At 47.2% G+C, this 23,663-nt stretch overlaps 1 protein-coding gene across 10 annotated transcripts in view; it reads left to right on the top strand.

The window, feature by feature from the left end:
* Atxn7l1 (ataxin 7 like 1) overlaps positions 1-23,663 on the top strand; it is a 221,819-nt gene that overhangs the window by 64,853 nt on the left and 133,303 nt on the right. For all 10 annotated transcript variants that reach the window (XM_055624508.1, XM_055624440.1, XM_055624476.1 and 7 more), the window contains one exon: positions 10,907-11,011. In XM_055624508.1, the coding sequence (XP_055480483.1) occupies positions 10,907-11,011 (105 nt within the window). The remainder of the gene's footprint in view (positions 1-10,906; positions 11,012-23,663) is intronic.

The following is a 23,663-nucleotide window of genomic DNA, read 5'->3' as shown; positions in this document are numbered from 1 at the left end:
CAGCCAGCTAGGGACAGAGCAGGCATTTGATGCTCCTTTCTCTACCCCGGCTGAATCTCTTCAACGGTCCCTTAGGCTAATGTAAGACAGCTTTGATTCCTTGGTACTTATTTAAACATTTGAGCTTGTTTCTGGCAGTCTTCGTTTTTGACTGTTAAACGTTTGAGCCTGTAAATAAAACCTAAGTGGGGAAGACTGATGTATCCAGAAACACCCTCAGACCCTGCATGGAATTAGCTGAAGGCAACAGTAAGAGGCAAAAAGCCGAGTACATGTGGAGAAAGAGTGAGTTGTGTCTGTGGGAATAGAGGATTCCTGGGTGAGGCTGCACTAAAGCAGGCCCTTTCAGGACTCCTTACAATTGCGGAGACTCTGAGGGGGTGTAAGGGAGGCAGTGGGGAGAGCTTGGTGGAAGCTTAGGACCAGATTCCAGGGGCTCACCCACCCTGTTCCCAGGCTCCCTTCTCACCTCAGCCCATAACTAGTCTGATGTCTGATTTGCGATCAAAGAGATGGTTTTCTCCTCCATCTGATCGATCTTCTTTTCCATTACCTTAAAACAGCCTTTGTAGCCCTGTCTCCCTACAGCTCGCTCTCCACAGGCCTCCATGCTCACAGCAGCTCGGAAGGTGGCTGCTTGCTGTAAGCCCAGGTGCTGTTACAGTGGGTTGTCAGGTGAGTGACAGGATGGAACAGCCCAAGTGTGGTGGGTGATTGTTTTTGTTCTCTTAGAGAGGAGAAGTATTGCTGACTCTCATGGGCCCTGGCACAGTGGCTGGCCTAGCTGGAGAGGCTGGAACTATTTTTGCCTTAAGGCTTTTGGGGATATCCCCCATCCAACTGCCCCAAGAGCTTAAGAGCTGTGCGCACTAATTCAGGACTATTAAAGAGATCCTTTCCACTGGCCACCAGCTCTGCCCAACGGACACACTTCTTTTGATGGGGCCAGATGGCACACACACACCCTGAGCCCTGGCAATACCATTGCAATCTTGAAGGGTGCTTGGATTGTTCTGCAGTCTTGACTAATGGCACTCCAGGGGCAGGCCATTGCCTTGCAAGTTTGTATAAACCACAGCCACTTCTGCTTTCTGCCTGGAGACACTAAGTGCCATCACGTCAAGGGTCCTTTGCCGTGCGCCCCCCACAGAAAAGTCAACTCAGCAGTGCTACAAACTTATTAAGAATATCTGGGACCATCCACAGATCCTGGACTCTATAGAGTCTTGGAGAGTATCTCTTCGTCGTGTTTCTGTCTACAAATAGAACTCTGAGGTAGCTTTCCATCATGGAGCCGGGGATAGCATATCTGAAATGATGGAGAGATTTTTCTGGTCCGTATTTTCTTGCCTATGTGGGTTACTCATCTCAATCATATCTTTTGGATGACTTGTTTAGCATCAACTGATCAGCGGAGCCTACCATCACACAGTGTCACCGGAGAAGGGCTAGCCACATCTGCCTCCCTGTGTTCATGAGCTAGCCACAGGCTTCTTCATGGGTTCTACTTTCAGCATGCTTCTGCAACCTGTCATTCAAGAAGTCTTTTAAGTTGCTATGTGGGAGCAAGAGTTTCCATTTCTCTCTCTCTCTCTCTCTCTCTCTCTCTCTCTCTCTCTCTCTCTGTGTGTGTGTGTGTGTGTGTGTGTGGTGGGTAGATACTGCCTGGCAATAAGAGCCTCTCAGCCCTCAAGGGACATGAAGCATGATGGCTGACCTCATGAAGCCATTTTTTTTTAAGCAAGAAGACCAATTGCATATCAGAGAGAAGTCTGGATTCTGTTGCCTTGCAAGGAAATTCTCACAGACTTCCACCTGACGCTGAGTGCATGCACAGAGCTGTGACATGCTGGAGGAGTGACGTCAGCCCAGTCAAGGCTCTTCTGAGCTCTGCGGTAACCCCAAAGACCAGCTGAATTCACTTGTTGGTGGTTAAGTTTTTAAATTTTAATTGAGTGATTGATTTTAAAACTGTGTCTTACTTTTGCTCACCTCACCCCCAAAGTGTAGCAAATAAAACAGGTGGGAGGCCAAGTTATATCCGCCTCAGAATCACAAGGTCGAAATCATTGAGTGCTTCCTGTGGCAGACAGAGATGATGGGTGAATAGGCAGATAGAGCCCCCCCACTCCTCTCAAGAACGGGCACTCTGATTTATGCTCATTTGCTCTTTATAGAGATTTTCTGTTGTTGCAATGGGTGTGTCCGTTTCCCCTTTCTCACCCACCTTTTCTTGGTACTCTTCCTTTCGGTCCATCTAACAGAACTAAGGATCCGAAAAGGGACTTAGAGAGCAGTGAGTCCATCCTCCAGCCACAGTTAGGAGAGAGTGAAGTGTCCTTGATGAGCAGACATGAAAGCAGATGTTGCCATTGATTTTCCCATGAACCACTTAAGGTGTTCTAATAGCACATTCGTGTTCAGCCTGAGAATCCTCTCTGGCCATGTCTTAGTACATTTTCTGTTGTTATAATGGAATTATCACAGACTGGCTGATTTACAGAGTAATTTCTTTCTTACAGTTCTAGAGGCTTAGAAGTGCAAGGTCAAGGGACCCTAGATCTTGAGGGCCTTTTTGGTGGGCTGTACCATGGTGCAAGGAGGGAAGGCAACAAGCCCCTTGTGGAATGGGGTGGGGAGGGAAGGGAGGAGGAGAGAGGTGGAACCTGTCCCTTTGTCTGGAACTCACTCCTGCAATAACTATCCCACTGCTGTGGTGACAGTGTTTGTCCTCTGCCCTGGCAACTCACTCAACTCTAAGGGCCACAATGTTGTGCTGGGGATTGGGTTTCCGACACTTGTGTTTTAGCGGGGATGCATTCAAACCTTCTTTGTAAGGAAAAACAAGGGAGTCGTTTACTGCCCAGTTCACAAACCAATTGCCCTGTTCCTTGAAATACGGTTTCTCCCTCAGCCTCACAAAGATCTCTTCAGGGCGGGGCTGGAGGATAGAAACACAGAGGGTGTCATAGACAGTGTCAGAAGACCCAACCTGAACCCAAGAAGCAGCACAGATGGAAGTGGTAGAAATCGCCCTCCATAATTTGCTGGAAACTGGCCTCCTACAAGCAAGCTCTTAAAGTTTTCTGAACACACACACACACACACACACACACACACACACACACACACTCATTCACTCACTCACTCACTCAAGGCCCATAGAGCAGGAGTTGAGAAAAAAAAACCCCAACCATAGTCCTTAAAGAATAAGTAAGCGTGAAATTTAAATAGAGCAGAAAAAAGAAAGGGAGTGGGGTCTGGGGGTGGCTCTGGAAAGTATTCATAGGCCTCTCTACTCAATTCTTAAAGTGTCCTCAGCAAGAAAGCCAGGCAGAGGAACTGAGGTCTTACCCCATAAACTGATGCTTCTTTCTCCTGGAGTTATAGTGGTCTCTGCAGCTTTCATTGACAGGTCCTGGTCTGAACATGCTGTGCCTACCTACTCTTAGCCTTCACACAGATCATGGACTTTGGGACCAACTTGATAAGGGGGAGAGGGAAAGTAGAGCTGTCCTGTCTGCACAGCTGACCTCTAAGCTCAAGCAGTTCTTGCTGAAAGAGATGCCTTGGCCAGGATACTCAGAGACCTGCCCAAGTGGCTTCATGTGCCTCTTCTGTCCTGAAGTCCTGAAGGCTAGAGCAGAGACTTAACAGGCCAGGGGCTACCCGCGCCTGGCTAGGGTGGTGGATAAGGATGCATAGGAGAGAACACGGAGAAGCCTGGTGGCCCCATAACTGCTTGCAAGAGCCAGGGTGGTTTTGCATCCAGAAGAACATTTTTAGTGTCAGATTTGTGAGGTATAAGCAAGGAGGAGCCCTTTCCAAAATTAATCTCCTTGCTGCCAAGGTCATTACTGCCCAGCTGGCCAGTCATAGGTCTCTGCCAGGCTGACACAGGCTAACACAATGTACCCTGAACTGAACCTGACTGTGTGCTGGCCCAGGATCACACAGGTTAGAGCTAAGATGGGAAAGGTTGGAAAAGTCTAGGTAGTCCAGGCCTTAGATGACATGTGATCTTGAAGTAAAGAGCTGCTTAAATCAGGAAGAAAAAAAAAAAAAATGGAACACCCAAGCCCACCCCTAGTAGCAGCTCCAAGGGGTCCCTGCTAGGGATGAGAGCAGGAAGCAGTGGTGACTGTCAGTTCTAGAAGGGCCCAGCCTTTTGCATACTTTGCATGCTGAGATGAGCACAGACCACTTCTTCACTAACGTGGCCCACCTGCAGCTTCCTTAGGTTCACAAAGTACTTGTCTTCCAAGGAGTTCACAGAATGAATGAATTGATAAAATTATTGACTTTGTAATGTAGATAACAACATGGTTATTGGGGCAATTTATTATCATTTACTATGTCCCCTTTGAGAGAGAAGATGAAGGAGGATGGGAAATAAATCATCTTCTAGGGAACTTCAGCCTGGTTGATGTATTAGCATTGATTAAGCAGCTACTGTGTGCCAGGCTGTTTGGCCACCGAAGATCTCAAGAGCAATGCATCACAGATGCTGTCTTTCAGAAGACCTCATCATGGTGGGAATCAGAGACATAAGGCTGGAAGTCCTCTTCTCACTGCTGAGTGTAGGCTGTGCCAGAGGGAAGGGCGAACATTTTCCCGGGAAGGGATCAGGTCAGTACGGAGAGATAAGAGGACCATAGAAGTCTCTTCTGCATGCCAGCTCTTTAACAAATATGTCATTCTTTTCCAGAAGCAGAAGTGCAGCTTTGAGGGCATTATCATGCCAAATGGTAGAGCCAGAACTTAAACTCTGGGTGCCAACCCCAGGTGCAGCTACCGGGCACTGTGTTTTTAAAGCCCAAGGAAGACTCGGGTGGGTTAGTGCAGCCTCTTGACCTCCACACACTTTGAGTGACTGCCTCTAAATGACCTTCTCTTATGTCCTTGTTGATCTGGGGCCGGGGACCCAGAGAGGACATTCAAGCAACTTTGTGATATTCTGTTTGCTCCCTGTGTTTCCTAGCACCTGGCTGCCAGGCAGGCAATATGCCACCAAGCCCTGGGAGGGTGAGAAGAGAGAAGGAGTGGCTCTCAGCACCCGTGCCCACTCAGGCTGTCCCTGGCCTCCACAGGCACCACTGCTTCCTCTCCGGCCTCCCTTTCCAGATCCTGCTAGTTTTGAAGCACACAGGCTTTGGTTTTCAGAATTCTGAGAAACTGGACACCGCTAGTCTTTCCTAGAACAGAGCTCGGCATTGCTGGGGAAAGAGGAAGTACAAGGTTCGTGGTCATGGGAAGACCCTAGAGAGTTTTGCTGCGAAACATTCCTAATGCTGTGACCCTTTAATACAGTTCCTCACGTTGTGGCATGCCCCAACCATAAAATTATTTTTGTTGCTACTTCATAACTGTAATTTTGCTACTGTTATAAAGCGTAATGTAGATATCTGTGTTTTCTGATGATCTTTGGCAACCCCTGTGAAAAGGTCTTTTGACCCCCAAAGGAGTTTACAACCCACAGGTTGAGAAGCACTGATGTAAAAAGATGTTGGAGTTAGCTAACAAAATCACTCTGTTGTAGCAAAGTGGAGACATTTCAATGCCCCTCACCTCCCATCTTTCCAAGGAAACCCTGTGGCACTTGCCCTCTGAGTTTGACCAAAGATTCGAGAGGGCAGGTGCTGCCCAGAGTAAGACATAAACTTCTTCTGACTTCTGTGGCTGACATCTCCTTTCTGTAAAGAGACTGAATGTGTGAAAGTTAACATTTATTTTCATAACAATATTTTTAGAGTAAATTAAATTTTCAAAGGGAAACATGTTTAAGTGTTGCAAAACTATTTTCTGTATGCTATAGTATACATGTGTATACACACCTGTGGAGGGTGTCACCTCGACATTTTACAATTCCTGTTATGCCTAGAATGCTTTCACAACCCTGGAAAGACTTTGGGGAAACTGAAGGCCATTTCCTAGGGACTTACTATTTCTTCCATGACACCAAACTTCAAGGTTGTCATCTTTTTCCCACTGTGGGATTTTTCTCTCCTGAGCACAGGTAGCATCGATTGCCAATAAGCCTCTCAGATGCCTTCAAAGCACTCTGCTCCTGCAGCTTCCCTGTGCATCCTGGACAGGGATCCCCAATGCACAAGAACCCTGCCCTTCCTCCCTCCTTGCTGAGTCTCCTCTTTCCAGCCTTCTCCAGTTGTTGCTTCTTAATGTCCAGGTCCTGAGCTTTGCAAGGTGTCCAGGGCAAACCCAAAAGTGCACAGCACCTAGTGTGATCTCAAATACGTACAGCCAGCCATGTCCCCACTTCTGCAATAAGTGCCGCGCGCATCGTGAACTGGAGATGCCACCTGCCCTTCCCCTGACAGCAGCCATTTTCAACAACTGGCCGTGAACTGGTTTATGCGCTCACAATTTACTTAGCAGAAGAATTCTCCTTAGATTTTTATCTTGATCAAAACTCTATCCGCATTCTACCGATTTCATTTTCAGTATTGACTTTAGAAGCAGTTTATCAGCTGCTCAGGGAAACCAGAGCCATTACTTCACTTTCATGGGAATCATTTTATTGCCCCAAACTTTGCATCTCTTGAGCTCTTGCCCTACCTTTTCCTCTGCCATCTGGGATGGAGGCAGTTCAGATGAGAACCTGAGGGCCAGGCAGGAAGTGATGAAGGTGCCCATTCTTCAAATTCTTGAGATGATAATTGATGTCATAAATATAATCTTACATTGGTTCACAAAAGTTTGTCTGTATCGCAGTGTGTATGATGAATACAGGAAAGTGTGATGTCAGGAGGGGCTAAGTTTATTTTGTTGTTGTTGTTGCTTGTTTTTTAACAACCAGTTCTCCAAGGAAAGATGGATAATATGGAATTTAGTGAGTGATGGCTTCTGTTTTATAAATACACTAGTTTCTTCTTACCCTGTGTTTGATTTTCATGGTTTCAGTTACCTGTGGTCAATACAAGTTCAGAAACATTCACTGGAAAAATCCTGAAATAAATAGTTCACGTGTTTAGTTGCTCACCAGAATGAGAAGCATGATGTGATGTGTTGTTCTACCTAGGCGGTGAATCAAGCCCACATCCATAGTACCCACTGTGTATACACTTAGTCCTAGGGAGGACTAGGACTAAGCACTCCTTAGTCCTAGGGAGCCTACTGGTTATTTAGACAGTTCTTCTGTTTTAGTCCATTTTGTTAATGCAGTAAGAACCTGGGAAGTTTATAATCAAAGTTTATTTGGCTCACTGTTTAAAGGCTGGGAGTGCTGGGCAACACAGCTACGTCTGGTGAGGGGCCTGTATTGCATCGGTAGAATGTAGAAGGGCAGAGACTGTACATGGAGAAGGGAAAGCACGAAGGGTGACTGATGCTCTAATAACCTGCTTTTGTGAGACGGACCCTCAGACTATGAGAAACGCGGTCTTCACTCTGACTCGTTAACCCACTCAACCCCAACACTGCCACAATCACAATGAAAGTTCACGTCAATCTTAGGAAAAGCCAGGTTCAAACCATAGAGCCTTTCCTGTTGATTTCTTCATCTGTAAAACGGGACCTTGCTCTGTTATTAAAGATGCAGTGCTTTGCTAAAGAATAGAACACTGGCTTTGGAGTTGGTGGCCTGTAGTCTCATTCTGCCTTAGTAGTACTGGCACATTGCTTTTACCTTTATTTCTGTGTTTGGGAAGTGAAGCATTGACCGCACAGGCTAATGATGAAGAATACAGGTAATATTTGCACATCACAGTGGTTACCATTGGGTGTGGCGCATATAGGACTTCACCTTTTGCCCATTCAGATTCAGTACTGAGTTGGTAAATGTTTAACAGCAAGCCCTCCAAAAGCAAAGGTCTGGGTCACACTGTTTGCCTTTTTCTGTGGTATAAATATTCCCTGGGGAATGATTTCAAACTACCTCAGAAACAACTCTGAACATGGAGCTAGGCAGACGTGTTTGCTCTCACACACTGCTACAAGCCCGCATCAGCACACCACTGCTTTGTTTTGTTTTTAACTCAATGTTTTTCTTAGGGGATAAATTAAGAGAGGGAATACTGAATAGCTAGCATTATGCCCAGTGCATTACTTTTTTACTCTGTCTTTTCTCCTTCATCCTTTGTTCTTATTACTCTAACAAAACAACACACTGGCTTTGAACACCAGTTATGTGAAGTGTGTGTGTGTGTGTCTGTGTGTGTGTGTGTGTGTGTGTGTGTGGAGGGCAGTTGTCTTTTGGAATCCAAATCCCACATTTGCAGGTCTCCTGTATCCCGGATTCTGGGCAGGCTGCAGAGGAATCCTGAGGTTGGCTTGCTGTGGCATAAGCAAGCTGGTCCTTTCCCTTTACACAGGAGATGCACTCTGAGTAGAGTAGTGCAAAGCTGAAAGAGTTGCAGAGAAAGTTCAAGAAAATTCTGTTGCTGAAGGGCCTGAGGGGAACCCACACTTAGGAGACCATAGCCTGGAACCAGCCTAATGTGTACCTTGGACAGTGACCCAGAGGGGGGTGTGTGTGGGGAGGGGCTGTGTGTATGTGGTGGGGGGTTTGTCTTTAGGAGTGAGGAGATGGGCATGGGCTCTTCAGATCTCTGAGAATATTGAAGAATGGAGCATTGAATGAAGATCATAAGGTGTGACAACAGGCTCTCAGAAACACCCTTCACATCTTTCATGGTCTGGTCCCAGCCTTCCAGCACTTGGTACAGCTGCTACCTCAAGAGGCATTTGAGACATTTTTGGTAATGTCTTTAGCCACTAACTGGCTTTAGTGGTGTGTGTGTGTGTGTGTGTGTGTGTGTGTGTTGTGTTGTGTGTGTGTGTTTTGATTAACAAAATCCTTTTATTTCTTCATAACTTCGTTTGTTTCAGAAGGCTCCCAAGGCTGCTCAACTCTGTTCTTCTCATCAAATAAACAACCCCTAACCTTTACAAGCGTGCAGCTGGGTGCTATAGCTCAGGCCCTGACCTGCACCCTGGGTGGGCCTATCACAGGCTCCCTCTCTCCCACCCTCTCCTCCTCTGAGGCTTTCTCTTGGGCGCTGACTAATAATGTTCCTCTGAAGACTCTGGTGGAGGTATGTACAGACCTCTTAGACAGACGTAGAGGCGCAGAGGCCAGTTCCCAAGGGGCTCCCCTGCAGGGACTCCCAAGTTAGAGATTCACTTCAGCCTGTATCTCCAGTCCCTGCTGTGAGACTGACTCCCCCTGCCTCCTCCATGGGAGTGGAGGTTTTTGCTCCCTAACACAGGGAAACAGTGCTGCATCCATAGAAGCAGCAGGACTGGGAAGGGATGCAGAGCACAGGATTGCTGAGAGGTCATCTTTGGGTTGTCCATCCTTTGGGTGGTTAGCTGTTCAAAGCACGAGGAGCTCAGCTCATCCTTCTGGCCTGAGCTAGAATTTTGGGAAGCTATCATGTGTTGTGGGATGGGGGAGGGCCCTGTCAGTAGCACATGAGATGTGACCACAGGTTTCCTCAGAACTGGCCTTTATTTGTTTGACAGCTTTACTGAGATGTAATTTGAATACCATACAAATCTCCCATTTAAAGCATGTAAGTCCGTGGCTTCAGGGTCTTGTACTAGCAATCTTAGGAAATTTCCTTTGTCCTCAGTAAGCCGTTCACCCTGTGGCTATTACCTTTCCCAAGTCCAAAGTAAGCAGTTACTTATCCGTGTAGATTTGCCTGCTCTGGACCTTTCACATAAATGGAAACATACAGATCATGACCTTCTGGTGTCTGCTTCCTTTTCCTATGACGGTTCCAGGGTTTGTTCATGTTGAAGCATGTAACATACCTCTGTCCTATTTGTTGATGGACAGTGTTCTGTATGTTGTTCATCAGCTGGTGGATGTTTGGGTTTCCACTTACTGCCTATTATGAAGAACACTGCTGTGAACACGTGCACAATTTGTGTGTGGACAAAGGCATTCATGTCTCAGATGAATGCCCTGACATTGATTTTTTTTTCCCCCTCACAGTAGCTGTCTAATTGCTTTACATCTCTGCTTCAAAATACTCAGTAGCTCCTCTTTGACCTTAATATCAAAATCAAAATCCTTTCCTTGGTCTACACAGCTATATAGCTTCTGGCGCCTCACCAGCTTCGCCCCAACCCTCTCCTTGTTCTATCTCAACCAAAAGAACAAGAGCTGCCTCCAAGGTATGGAACCTCCTTCCCTGGCTTAAACTTTGAACACCCCCTCCACCACCCCCCCACTCACTAGAGGGGTTTCTCTAATCCCTCATGCTCAGGCCTCAGCTGGCTCCCCTGCTTCCTCGGACTAAGTGAGGCTTACCTGTCAAGCTTTTTCAGGACATGTTCTTGCAGCCATTGGCACCACCACACATGACAGCCAGTGTGGCCATCTGACCCATGCCCTCTCTTTCTGCCACCATAAGCTTCGGGAGAGCAGCGACCTCAGTCTTACTCCTCTGGCTCCTGACACAGTCCCTGGTATATTGAGGAGTTACTTACCAAGTGAACAGTAACGAGCTCAAGCAGTGATGGCGGTGAACAGGCTGCTCACTCAGCAGACCCCTTCGCCCTTGCTGCGCCTTTCAGCTGAGGCCAAGGCATCTCTCTTCTCAACCCCAGCCCTATTCTTCCCTCTCTGCTTGACACGGTCCTGCAATCAAGGCTGAGCTGTGGCGTTTGTCTCTGTCGTTCCCCAACACTGCCAAACAGATTGGTAGCTATCACAGGCAGCTTCCAGGGTGGGGTGGGGATAAGGAGGGGTTCATGAAGGCCTTGGTTTCTCTGCAAGTTGGGTAGCTATGTGGTGACAAGCTGTGTTCCCCTGTGTCTATGTATGTCTTGCGAAAATCTTGCCCTGGAAGAAATTCCAAGAGGAAACTGTATACCTTCTGAGACTTAATTGCTTTTTTTTTTCTCTACAAAACGACTGTTTTCATTTCTCCCCCAGATATGCACCTATTTGGCCATTATCCAGCACATGATGACTTCTATCTGGTTGTGTGCAGTGCCTGCAATCAGGTCGTCAAGCCACAGGTCTTCCAGTCGCACTGCGGTAAGTGGACTCCTGCGCCCCGTGGATGCATGGATAGCCAGTGACCCCTGGCTCCCAGCTGGGTAGCCCTGGGGCTGCTGCCTCTGCACACAGGGGACCTGGTGGGATCTCAGTCCTCCAGCTCGCTTGCTCCTTCCTGTCAGAGCAAACAGGAGAAAGCCTGCAGCGTGCCTTGGTAGATGGGACTAAGCTGAAATCTTTGTGTGCCTTGGTGGCAGCCTTTACAGGGAGCCGAGAAGAAGGGAGAATAATGGCTTGAGGAAACATCCTGCTGTCCCCTCCCCCCAAAGGGGGCTTACAGAAAAGACTCCCCAGATTTGCACACACAAGGGAGGCTGGAGCCACAGGGGCCACAGTGTCCTTGGCATTGGATGCTGCTCTCAGGACGTAGGTAAAACCTACTATTCTGCTTGTCCTTTCAAGAGGAGGTCTTCTCCCCTCTTTGTAAAGTGTGCTTAAGAACTCATTTTTCCCTGAGTATCTTAATATCCGGGCTCTGAGGCTGTGAGGAATTCCTTGACTTCATCAGTAGCAAGCTATGTACTCCACTCAGTACAGGGGGACATGGGGACAGACAGAAGTCATGTGACACCGCTACACAGCTCCCTTAAACAAGAAGTCACTTAGCCTCTCTGGGTGGCCGTTTCCTTATCTTTGCCAAGTGTTAGAGCAGATGATTCCCACAGCTGTCGTGTGCAGTGGGTCCAGGACAGTGTTCTCTAGTCTTCTTTAACCGTGACCCCTTTGGATGAACAGGATCCGAATGCCTCCTCTGCCGTTGTTTCTGGAGCATACTCAACATTATGCTTGAACAAAAGAAGCAATTATAATGTTGAGTGTGCTTTTGCAAATTACATGCATTTCCCCTTTCTTGCACTGTGCTCTGACTTCCCCTACCCCTTTTAGTATCACCATGCTGTGATAAGTAGTCATGAAACAAAAGAAGTAAATGTGTTTGGGTAATACAGTAGCTGAGCGTTGGTAATATGTGTCTGTGATATCTACATATAGATAAAAGCCGGGTGCCGACTGTACTGTGCCCTGTGATCATAATGAGTAGGCAGAGAATTGGAGCTTTGGAGGGCCCTGTTTTGAGTTAGTCCAGGGAAGAGGAGATTCTATGAAGTACTCCACAAAGGGTTGTGATGACAGGTGGGGTTCAGCACAGTATTTCTTTGTCTCTTCCATGAGGAGGTGACTTATGTACGTGCGTCCATTGCTGGCATGCTCATTTCCAGCAATGTGAGCATAAATGGGCTAAGCATGCATTAGATGAGAGCTGGCCTTGCTCTGTGTTTTATAGCAAATGACCCTCTTTGCCTGGAAGAGAAAAAAAGCTCACACCTTCCTGAAGGGGGGATTGTCAGAGGCCCAGCAGTGATATTACCAGCTGAGGCTACAGTACACCATCAAAAGTGTGGCAGTGGCAAGGAGGTCCCAACTAACCTGTGCCTCAGTGAAGAGCTGTGAGCTACTGCTCTGTGTGTTTGGTGCTCGTGAGGACTTCAGATTGTCCTGAGTGCTCATCACTGAGGCCGATGCTGCTGCTCTGGGCACTCAGATGCCACAGTGAACATGAGGGAAAGCTCCACCCTGGTAGGGCCGACACTCACTTGTAAGCCATCAGAACTGTCACTGGGAATTTAGCTTGCCAGCAGCCTTTGATGGGAGCATCCAGATAAAGATGAGGGTCTCACTTCTTCCTCAGAGAAAGGGGCCCTACTACCAGAAGGGGAAGCTTGATGTAACTGATGCCCAGGCCTCTGAACCCTCCGGCTTTCAGTGCTGGACCTGGGTCTCAGCTAGGAAGAAAGCCAATGACATGGTGGCTACTGGTTCTGAGCATAGGCCGAAATTAGTCTGGAGCTTTGGGCTTACTGACCTCATCACTTGAAGCTGGAATTGCACTGAGCTTTTGCTGAACCAGCTGACAGACAGCCATAGGGACATACCCGTAACTTGGCAAATTGAAGCAAAGAACTGTCACTTGTCCAGTTGTCTGTTCCAATAATACAAAACTGGTATCTCTCAGGGGACAGAGAGAATGGGAGGTTCGGCTCAGTACTATGGTAAGTCTTAGGGAAGTGGTTTTTTAAAGCTCTCCTCAGAAGGTCTCTTATACTTTCATGATGGTCCTTGGTCGGTCTAGATTGCCACACCACAGTATCATAGGCTGGGTTGCTTAGAAACAAGAGATTGAGTCCTCATTCTGCAGGTTGCAGCTGAGGTCAGGATGCTGGCCAGCATCGCAGGTTGGTGAGGACTGTCTTCTAGCTGCTGGCTCGCTTCTTACTGTATTCTCATGTGGCAGAAGGAGGGCAAGAGCTCCCTGGAGCCTCATAATGGCACAAATCTTATCCTTGAGGACTCCACTCTTATGATGTCATTGCCTCTCACAGGCCCCACCTTCCAACACCATCGTGTGTCCTGTGTTCGGATTTCAGTGTGAGACTTTCAGAGGGGCAGAAGCATTGGGTTGTGAGAGTGTTTGTGGGCTGGAGTTGTAAGTCAGCTGTTGCGTGCTTGCCTCTCTGGCTTGCCTGAGATGAGTTTGATCTCCAGAACAAACAAGCACAGTGCAACACAGCTTCTTCCTCCTCCTTCCGGCTTTACCTTGTGCGATGAGCCTCACTGTTTTCAGTAAGTTAATAAGAGTGCCATTGTGCTAAGTGCTGGGCAGCATGCCAGGTGCTTTGCATATCTTTGAAAACACAACCCTTTCAGCAGCCCTGTGGAGTGGGTGTGAATGGTACACCCGTTTTGGAGTTGAGGAAGCTGGAACTTAAGAGGTTGGGTGCTGTGTCCAAGGTCTCAAAGCAAGACAGAAGAGAGCCTGGTTTGGAGTGCAAGTGGCTTCTCAGAGCAAGGGAAGTAGCCACAGAGCCATTGTCCCTTATAGCCTGTCTGTGGGAAGCCCCATGCAAACTCTGCATATATGTGGAAAGTGAGTTTTGGAGGGAGAAAAAAACGGGACAGGGCCTCAAGCCCCACCCACTGGTCAGGCCTTTTCTGATTCCCCAGGACAACTACCAACACCTCCTCCTCCCTCCTTCCCCTCTTCCCCTTCCTCTCTCTGTGGCATCTTTCTGCACTGCCCCCCACCACGGGTAGAGGGAATTCCTCCTTCCTGATATCCATAAACCTTTGTTCACTTGCCACCTCGTACCATGCAGTTGTCTGTCAGTGCTAGGATTATTCCTTTGCACTTCTGGGACTATTCCCAGCACCCTCAGGATGAGGCCATCTTAGCTGTATGCTGACATTCATGATGTTGGAGTACAGGTCATTTGATCTAAATTGAAAAAATAAAAAGTGTGTGTCTCTCTCTGTGCATGCATTTCTCTGTGCATGTGTGTGTGTGTGTGTGTGTGTGTGTGTGTTTCTTCATATGCACACATGGCTGTAGGTGTGAGTACTTGTCTGAAAATGGTAGAAGGAAATTATTTCTCGGTCAATACTTCTCACACCGGATAAACGCTTCCCACACCAAGCACGGTTTAACTGGATTCTGACCCTTATGATGCAGTGTAAATGTAGAGTTAAAGGTTCAGTCCCATAAAGGTGTCCTCCATTTTAGATGGCGGTCACAGGTAATGCTCCCAAGGTTACTCACGCTTTGTTTGGCTTGGGGATACCACACGTCCCACTTTGCTGTAATGAGTCACAGAGCTCAGGGAAACACTTTGCTTATGAGTACTCTGTTTCTATCTCTCTGTGTCTCTGTCTCTGTGTCTCTGTCTCTGTCTCTGTCTGTCTGTCTGTCTCTCTCACATACACACAGGCACATACAGACAGACACCAAGGTTTCTCTGTCTAGCCCTGGCTGTCCTAGTACCAGCTATGTAGACCAGGCTGACCTCTAACTTGTTATTATAACTCTTCATGCTGTCAAAAATGATGTGGCAGAGCTTCAGGTTGACACATAGAAATGTGTGGAGTGGAGTCAGAGGTCATGAGCACAGGCCCCTCTGTTGCTGTGGGGTTGAGCTATACCCCTGGCTCTTGCCTGCATTGACCCTCCCAGACTCTCTCAGCTTTGCCACTCATGGTGTTTGTAGAGGCTCCATTGCACACTGATTCAAAGCCTGGGCTTTGGGGTTTAGTATAGTCTCTAGCCCTGTTGAAGAGGGACTGAGAATCCCAGTTCTCTACTTGTGTGTGGTTTTCTGAGCACCAGCCCTCCTCAGACTGAAACTGTCTGCAGTCCTGGTCACCTCATCAGCACACACAAGGATGCTTATTCCAGAAAACCCCAGGGCTATCAAGAAAGGGAAGCCTAGACCCAAACACAACAAAAGGTGATATCCCCACCCCCTTGTTAATGTCACCTGTCACTAAGGAGGTTACAGATTTAAGCATCTGCCAGGAACTTGGGACAGAGACCAAATATATACTTCCTCTGACATCAGAATGTCACAGCAGCAATATGAAAAAATAGAATGTCATCAAGGAAAACTCACTGAGTTGTGGAGGTTGAAATCCTGACTCACACTTGCTAGTGTGCAGCCTTGGGCTAATTACACTACTTTTCTTTTTGAGCCTGGTTCTTCCCACCTAGGAAGTAAGAATGATGGTTCCTGCTCTGCACAACTACCATGAGGAAAGGAGAAAGGATGTATACTTTGCTGGCGTGGAGTAAGGAAATAAAGGTTAGCTTTTCTTGTCAATAAAATGTGCCTCCTCCTCTTTTTTTTATGAAGTTGCACGTTTCTTATGAAAAGAATGGGAAAACCACTTTAGCCAAGTACTTCCTGTCTTTGCTCCCTGCTGTCTCGGGGGATGCCACTCTGAGGTCAGCCCATGGCTCACGCCTGTAATTCACTGCGGCTTCCTACCCTTGGAGACAGGAGTAGTCTGCCTGACTGTGATTACATCTGCCAGGAGCCTCGAGGATTGCACTTCACAAATATCGGTTTACATTCTCATTAGGCCCTGGGGTCATCGCCCTAGAAATGCCGTGAAGCTCCAGTATAGCTCTGGGTCTCCTGACAAGAGGCATCGTGCCTCACAGGAGTACTGCATAGCCCTTTCCCAGGACTGGCCACCATCTCTCTTCTGCCAGCACTGTGCCCCGACGGGTGCCTCAGACATCAATAGCTGGTTTGACACTGCTCCAGAAGCTCCTGTGCTGCGTGTGGGTTTGGTACCATGAGTGAGCTACCACCCCCAGAGCCTGTCCAATGCTTTCAGTCTGCTACCCAGAGGTCAGTGATTTCAAGGGCTCCAAAGCTCCACAGGTGAAATGATGCAGCTGGGAAATAGGAAGAAGGAAACAAACAGTTTACTTGGCTTTGGGTTTGTGACTCCTCTCAGCAGTGGTCTCTATCTGTCTGGGCTGTCCAGCCCAGGCTGCAGCTTGGTGGGACAGGGCACAGGGTGAGTGGTGCCTTTTTAGTATCAGTTTGTCTAGATTTATGTCCCAGCTTTGACCCTTACTAGCTATGTGACCTTGGCAGGTTAGTCTGCCTTTCTGCACTTCAGTTTCCTTATTCTTCACGTGGGTTAATAGTTTATCATATGCAGTCTTTTTGGTGACTGAAGGAGAGGCCTGCTTGAATATGGAAAGCACAGCGGTGGAACAAAGTTGGTCTTTAAAAACTGTTTTGTTTTTTGTTTTTCTGGGGCTGGGAAGATAACTCAGTCAGTAAAGTGCTTGTTATTCAAGCAAGAGGAGCAGAGTTTGATCCCCAGAACCCACATGAAAGAGGCTGTTGTGGGAAGATCTGCTGTAATCCCAGGGCTGTGGAGGCAGAGAGGTGGATCTCTGGAGCCCACTGGCCAGCCAGCCTAGCCTGTTCAAAGAGCTCTAGGTCAGAGAACAAACAAGACAAAACAAGGTGGACAGCTCCTGAGGAAAACACCTCTGTTGACCTATGGTTTTCACACACACACACACACACACACACACACACACACACACACACACACAAAACAACAACAGCAATAATAATAATATTATTATTTGGGGATTAGGCTAAGCATCTATGAAGTCTTAGAATTTGCCTAAGTGAAGGAATGAACTCAACTTCTTTCCAGTCCTTATTTTCTGATATATTTGTGGAATAACTGTTATCAAGGTGGTCTTTCTTCGGGGCCTTTGGCACTGGCCTCCAGTGGGGCTGACTGTGTGTGTCCTCTAGGTTGGAGAGTGTTGAGTTTCCCGGGCCACCACCTACTAGATGTGAACAGCAGCTGTGGGTTTGCCCTTAATCTTGACGGCTGAAGTGTCTGCAGGCATTACAGTCCACCCTAGGGGACAGGATTGTCCACCTCTGAGGACCAGTGCCTGAAACATAACACCCCACTCATCACAGTACAATCTCACTGTGTTTCCATTTCTCTCCATAGTAAAAGGGTGTGTGCGAGCACAAGTTCGTGCTGCACACGTATGTACACTAACCTCAGAAACAGCCTCTATAGAATCCCAGCCGCACACAGAGTTGACACTTCTGCCTGCACAGAGCCACTCATCAGTATATTTTCCTTAGGTACTTGTGTGAAAATGTCTTTGTGAGATTATTCTATGCCTGAAAAATAAAAGATGTTTACAGTACAAAAATAAGTCCAAAGCCAGCGGCTGATTATGCATATGGGCTCAGTAGGTTATAGATTAAGTGAGTGCTTTTAACTTTTCTTTATTTTTGCTTATTATTCTGTGGGTAACTGGGTCTGCACGTGCCATAGTGTGCCTGCAGACTTGCTGGAGTCAGTTGAGCCCTGTCATGAAGATTGGAAGCAAGAGCTTTTGCCAGCTTTGGGCCAAGTTACTGGATCCAAGTGAATGCTTTTAAAAGAGTAAAAAGAAAGAAGAGGTCATTTCTGTGCCACAGGTATATGCAAAGTGGAAAACACAGCACATAGAAAAGTTGCTAAAGCTGCAGAGCTACCCGCTTCCAAATGAAAATTAGAACAGAAAGCAGAAGAAACCATACAGATCCTACAGGCATGTGCAAGCAGCCCTTGGTGACCGGCCTGTCAGCAGAGCTCCGGGCCCCACCCATCAGACAGAGACAATCCCCCTCTGTCGCTGTGCCTTAAAAACGTGGTTTAGCACCAAAGAACCTGGATGTCATTGACTAGACAGGAGAGGCCTCTGCTCACCCACCCCTTTCTCAGAGAGGTTTTATTCCCTTTCTGATTATGTATTTTTGAATGCCCTTCAAATAGTTGTTTTGCATGTTGATGTGATGCGGTAGAATTTAATGAAGTGTGAGCTACAGCAGAGAGTGGCAGAATAGATGAGTGTGGGAACTGGCTCCTGGAGTGAGGCGCGGCATGTCCTGGCTGGCACCCCCTTCCTTCTGTGCACATCCAGATGCCAGCACTGGTTGGGGACAGGCAGCCACCCGCCCTGCAGTGCTGCGTGGGGGAGCCTAATTAATGAGGTTCCAAGGCTTCCTGAGATTATTATTTTTTTAATTCTGTCTCTCTCTAGGTGACCTGGAGTTGAAGAAATGACAAACCACATGTGCTTCTGAGCCCCAGAGGGAGTCAGCCCCTGCTGATGTCAGTGCCCCTGGGCTTCCTGGGGCATCAGGGGTATTGGCACCAGTTAATTAGCCTGCCAGGGCTTCCTTTCTGATGCTGCTGATTGCCACAGCACAGGGCTTGGGTTTTTTTTTTATGTCAATTGAGTTAGTTTTGATTTTTAAGGTGAATTTTCTGTTTTCTTATTTTATCATTAATTGTCATTTGTAAAACCAGGTTTGTCCTTTCTTTCACACCAAAGAAGTATAAAATAACTAAAGGAAGTTTGTCTCGTTGAATATATTTCTTGTCAAGCTGGCAGCATTAATTAATAGACTTGGCAAAAGTGTGTGAACTTGTGTAGACTTCATATTGTTAATTTTTTTTTCAAGCTTTAATTTGATCATTGTATCCAGATCCCAGATGAACTCCTGGGGCAGATCATACATATCTGTTCTGTTCTTATGACCATAAAAATGTCTGCTGTGATTTTCTATCCCTTCTTTCCTGGGTCCCTGGCAAAGTGCAATCACACCATGTACCTTAAGAAAATTCCTATAGTGGACCTGAAGGAGAGCCCTCCCCCATCCATGAGAGAGAGAGAGAGAGAGAGAGAGAGAGAGAGAGAGAAAGAGAGAGAGAGAGAGATCACAGATCTCAGGAAAGAAGGGGGGGGCTGGCTGATTACTAAATTACTATACCCCAAGTCAAGGATTACAACCAAAAGACTCTACAACTGAGTAAAACTATTTTTTGTACTAGGTAATTTTTTATATTTGGAGGTGGATATGGTGACTCACACCAGTGATCCCTGCACTTGGGATATTAAAGCAGGGAGATTCTGAGTTCAAGGCCATCTTAGGATATATAGGGAGATACTGTGTCAAGCAAAAAACATTTTTTTAATAAATTATGAACTCACAGATGCTCAAATTAGATTTAATGCTGGATCAAGAACTTAGCATCTACCTAGTCTGTAAGCCTGGCTCTTCTCCTTACAGACGGAAGTAGAACAATAAAGCTCAGGCCTTTAGTGAGCATTTTTCTGCCTTATTTAGCTCCGCAATCATCCCAAGGAACTCTGTGTTCTCCGTATCTCACACACATGGAAGGGAGACTTTGAGCACTTAAGAGATGTGTTGTGAGGTCAGGATGAGTAGCATGAGTAGCCGAAGCAGACTCTGGCCTGGCCTCCAGAGCGTGTTCCTCTTTGCACTGGGTGAGGGTTTGCTTTTAGACTTCCTGCAATACCACAACTGACCTGGGGCACAGGCAGGTTGTGTCTGTTCCTCAGCAGAACTGGGGAAATTACAGGTGCTGTATTTCTCTTTAGCACCTTGCTAGGTTATGGTGCTAATCTTCACTGCCTGTTGGTGTGGGTGGATGTGAGAAGAGATGGGACGGATAAATGGGTAGTCATGAATGTGTTTAAGGTTGGCTGCCGCATTTGAAATAGACCTTTGGGTATCAGAAAGGAGAGAGAGAGAAATAAGCTTGTAGAAAAGATGACATGGGCACTCTGTGTTCTCTCATCCTTTCTGCCTGCAGGGTCTTGCTGACCTCCAACAAATACGCATGCCCATGGGACCCATGAACAATAGATAATTCCACATTCAGTGAAATACCCATTTATGTGTCTCTATGAGGCTAACAGTACTGTGGCAAATAAGCTTATAACAAATGTAGAACAGTACGATCTTTGGAACCTTGGAGAAATGCAATCCACTTTTTTTTTTTTTTTTAGGCAGGGTTTCTTAGCATAACAGTCTTCACTGTCCCTGAACTCACTTTGTAGACCAGCCTGGCCTCGAACTCACGGAGATCCAACTGCCCCTGCTTCCCAAGTGCTGGGATCAAAGGCATGCATGACCACACCCAACCCACCTTTAACTGAAGGTGAGCGTCCAGGTCTGGGGAGATGGCCCAGGCAGTAAAGCACTTGCCCTGTAAGCCTGTGTCCAACACCTGACACACTGGTATTCCCCGTACTGGAGAGGGGGAGATGGTGTGGCCCTGTGCTCACTGAAAGACTCCGTCTTTAAACAAAAGGGGGGAGGTGCCTGAGGAACAATACTCAAGGTTGGCCTCTGGCCTCTACATGTACATAGCTCCTGTGTGCAAACACACACGGAAGTAAACAAATACCCTCTACTCATAATTGTATAGGGCTCAGTTTCTTGAAACCGGAACTCCCTAGTTTTGATGCACTTATGTATGTTTTATTTACCACCAACTGTGTGCAAGTGTTGTCCCAGAGCTGCATATACAGTGAGAAGAGCCTGGGATGGTTGACTTTATGACCTGCTTTGCTGCATAGCATGAACATACTCAGAACACACGAGGAGCTGGTCCAAGAGGGTCCCTCCCAGTAGAGAATGCAGCAAGGGCAAAGGTGGGGCTGGGGGATTCAGAGCCACGAGAGCTGTCATGGGTGCCAGAATCTGGAGGCTGTTTTTTTTTTTTTTTTTTTTCAGAGTGTGATTGGAAGACCCTGGAGAGTCTGACCTAGGGAGCGCTAATAAGTGTGGTTTGTGTTTCTTAGAAGCCATTCTTGCCAAGGCGCCATGCGTCCTGGGAAACACAGGACTAATGTGTGGCTAATGAGAGAGGTCCAGGTGTATGCCTGGATGGGATAAAGAGAAAAGAGAGGGTGGCTTGAGATTCATTTTGGGATTATAGTAATAGGACTTGCTGACGGATTTGGTTCCCCTGGGTTGGGTTAGTTTGGTTTGGGTGGGATTGGATTGGGTTGGATTGGACTGGATTAGGAAAGGCAGGAATGGACATTTATTTAGTGTTCCACAAGAGGGGAATGACCAGTGATTTGGCAGGTTGGAGATGTGGAAACCAAGAGAGAACGTGTTTCATAGACTGTCCAATGCCAAGAAGTTGGGTAACAGGAGAAAAGAGAGGAGGGCATTGGACTGGCCAGCTCAAGTTTAATAATCATTCTATTTTCCTTGGCGTATTCTTCCTTAAGTGCAGGTGGCTTCATACTTACATCACTCGTAGACCTCCTTTCAGACTGGAGTACCCTAAGTGTTTGACCTGTGATTGTGCTGAGCCACCCAGATAAACTGTCACCTGGCACCTCTGCCTTCTGCCTCCACTGCTGTAGAGTTCCTGTGCTGGGCAGGGAGGTGCAGAGGGCTGGTCCTGTGCCTTCACAGTCGTGAGTCTCAGCGTGGGGCACATTTGTTGACTTTTGGAAGATACTCACAGGAGTTTGTGATAAACGGGCAGAGAGATAAAAGGAAGGATTTCTCCCATCGCCAATTAAAGTGCTCTTGGCACCTGCTGTTTCACCAATGTTAGTATTTATGTTGGCTAGTGCAAATACTTACCAGCTGTCTTCTAGCATGGGTGCACACACATGCACTCATGTACATACTCACACATGTGACTAGGAGTTTCCAGTCACCAGGAACTCTGTTGTGTTCACTACTAAATCCCTTTGTGGCTACAGCATGACTCACTGGGTAAAAGCACTTGCTTCCAAGCATAATGACTGAAGTTTAATTCCAGGAACTCACATGGGGGAAGGAGAAGGACTCCAGAAGTTGTTCTTCGACTTCTGCACATGCTTTATGGTATGCACTCACGTGCACGAACTAAATCAATCAATCATGTAATAAAAAAAAAATTAAGTCCCCTGAGTTAACACAATGAGTGCTGGGTCAAAGAAAATTAGTGCTCAGTAGATTTAGTTTTCAAATGAATCTCAGAAGAAGGAAAACCAGCTTGCCCAGGCGAGCAAGTACATTCAGTCGGAAGGTCTGCTACTTGAAAGTGAATGCCTGTCTCCATTCAGACACAGTTGGAAGGGCTGATGCAGGACAGACATCCGTTCTCAGCAAGTGCTGGGAGCAAGCGCTTTGATCTGTGGCCACAGCTGATTTCTGGAGGGCTTTGTGCTGTAACGTGACCCCTGGCTTCTGAGTCATCCCTGGCACATCCGCACAGTGCAGGCGGCTCCCATACACTCCATTCCTCAGCACTGAATTAGGGCAACAGTCATTGCTTTATTTAAATCCAAGTAAAAGTTGCCAGTGCTGCTTCAAAAGGTCCTTTTGGAATTGTCCCCATCCTTAGGGATGAGCAGGGCAGCTCCTCCCAATGTTCCTTCCCTGAAAGACCGAATCAGTAAACAGAAAGCACGAGTTTGCTGGACACATGTCCTTGAGAAATGGTGCCAGACTTGCCTCCTAGAGCCGCAAAGCAGCTGTTAGGGCTTTAAAGCGCCAAGCAAAAGCATATCCGCTACACGTTAGAATCAGTCGTTCTTACTGAGTGCATCCATATACCCTACCCAGCAATGACAGCAGCAATACCAGTAGGGTATGTTTGTCCTAATGATGTGCTCCCAGCTGCATCTGATGACTGTACAGTGAGGCAAAGGCTGTTCCTCATCCTGGACAGGGATCTGGCTGTGGGGAGAGCTCTTCATCCTCCCAGCCACGTGTGCTGTACTTGATCAGCAGAAGGGCTTATAATAGTGGTCATGATTCTACACAATTGTCATTTCACACCCCCGGTGTCAGAACCTCACTCATGGCTAATCTGCTACACTCCACAGTCTGTGTTTTCTTCTGGCAAGGTCACTGACTGCTTCCTCCGGAAGTGTCACGTCCTAGATGCCATGTGCATCTGGCTTCAGGGATGTGGCAGAGCCTTCCAGGCCTTTTTGTCTGAAATCGGGCACAAGCACATTCTGTATGGCAGGCCTGCCTTTCTTTCCCTCTGGGAAAGGCTGATGGGGCATTTCGCAGTGAAGGGCCTCCTACCATCAAGGTAGCTCCAGAGAGCACAGTTGTGTGGGACTCTCCCCATGCTCTTTCCCAGACAGGCACTTCTGAAAAATGAATGCAAATTAGGGAATGCTGCATAGGAGACACTTGGGAAATAAATAGGTCCAAGGGGACATGCAGATGGGGAGAATAACTGTGAAAGAGTAAGTCAGCAATTTCACGACGAATCCCACTTCCCATGGAATTAATCATAATTTGGTTCCTGAAAAAGCAGCTGTAGTCTTTGTCCTGCGGCACTGGAACTACAAATTGTTGTTGAAGGCAGGGTTGACTACTGTGATTTATTTCTTTATTGGCATCATAGATACTTAGCTTTCCTCCCCTTGCGTTATTTCTTCCTGAACTTTCTCCAGAGGTGCGTTTTCCTAAGGCACCTC

This window comes from Psammomys obesus, unplaced genomic scaffold (genome assembly GCF_907164565.1).
Source record: "Psammomys obesus unplaced genomic scaffold, mPsaObe1.curated_primary_1811, whole genome shotgun sequence".
Taxonomy (NCBI): Eukaryota; Metazoa; Chordata; class Mammalia; order Rodentia; family Muridae; genus Psammomys; species Psammomys obesus.
Note: the sequence above shows the minus strand (reverse complement) of the source record. Positions and strands in the feature narration are given on the sequence as shown.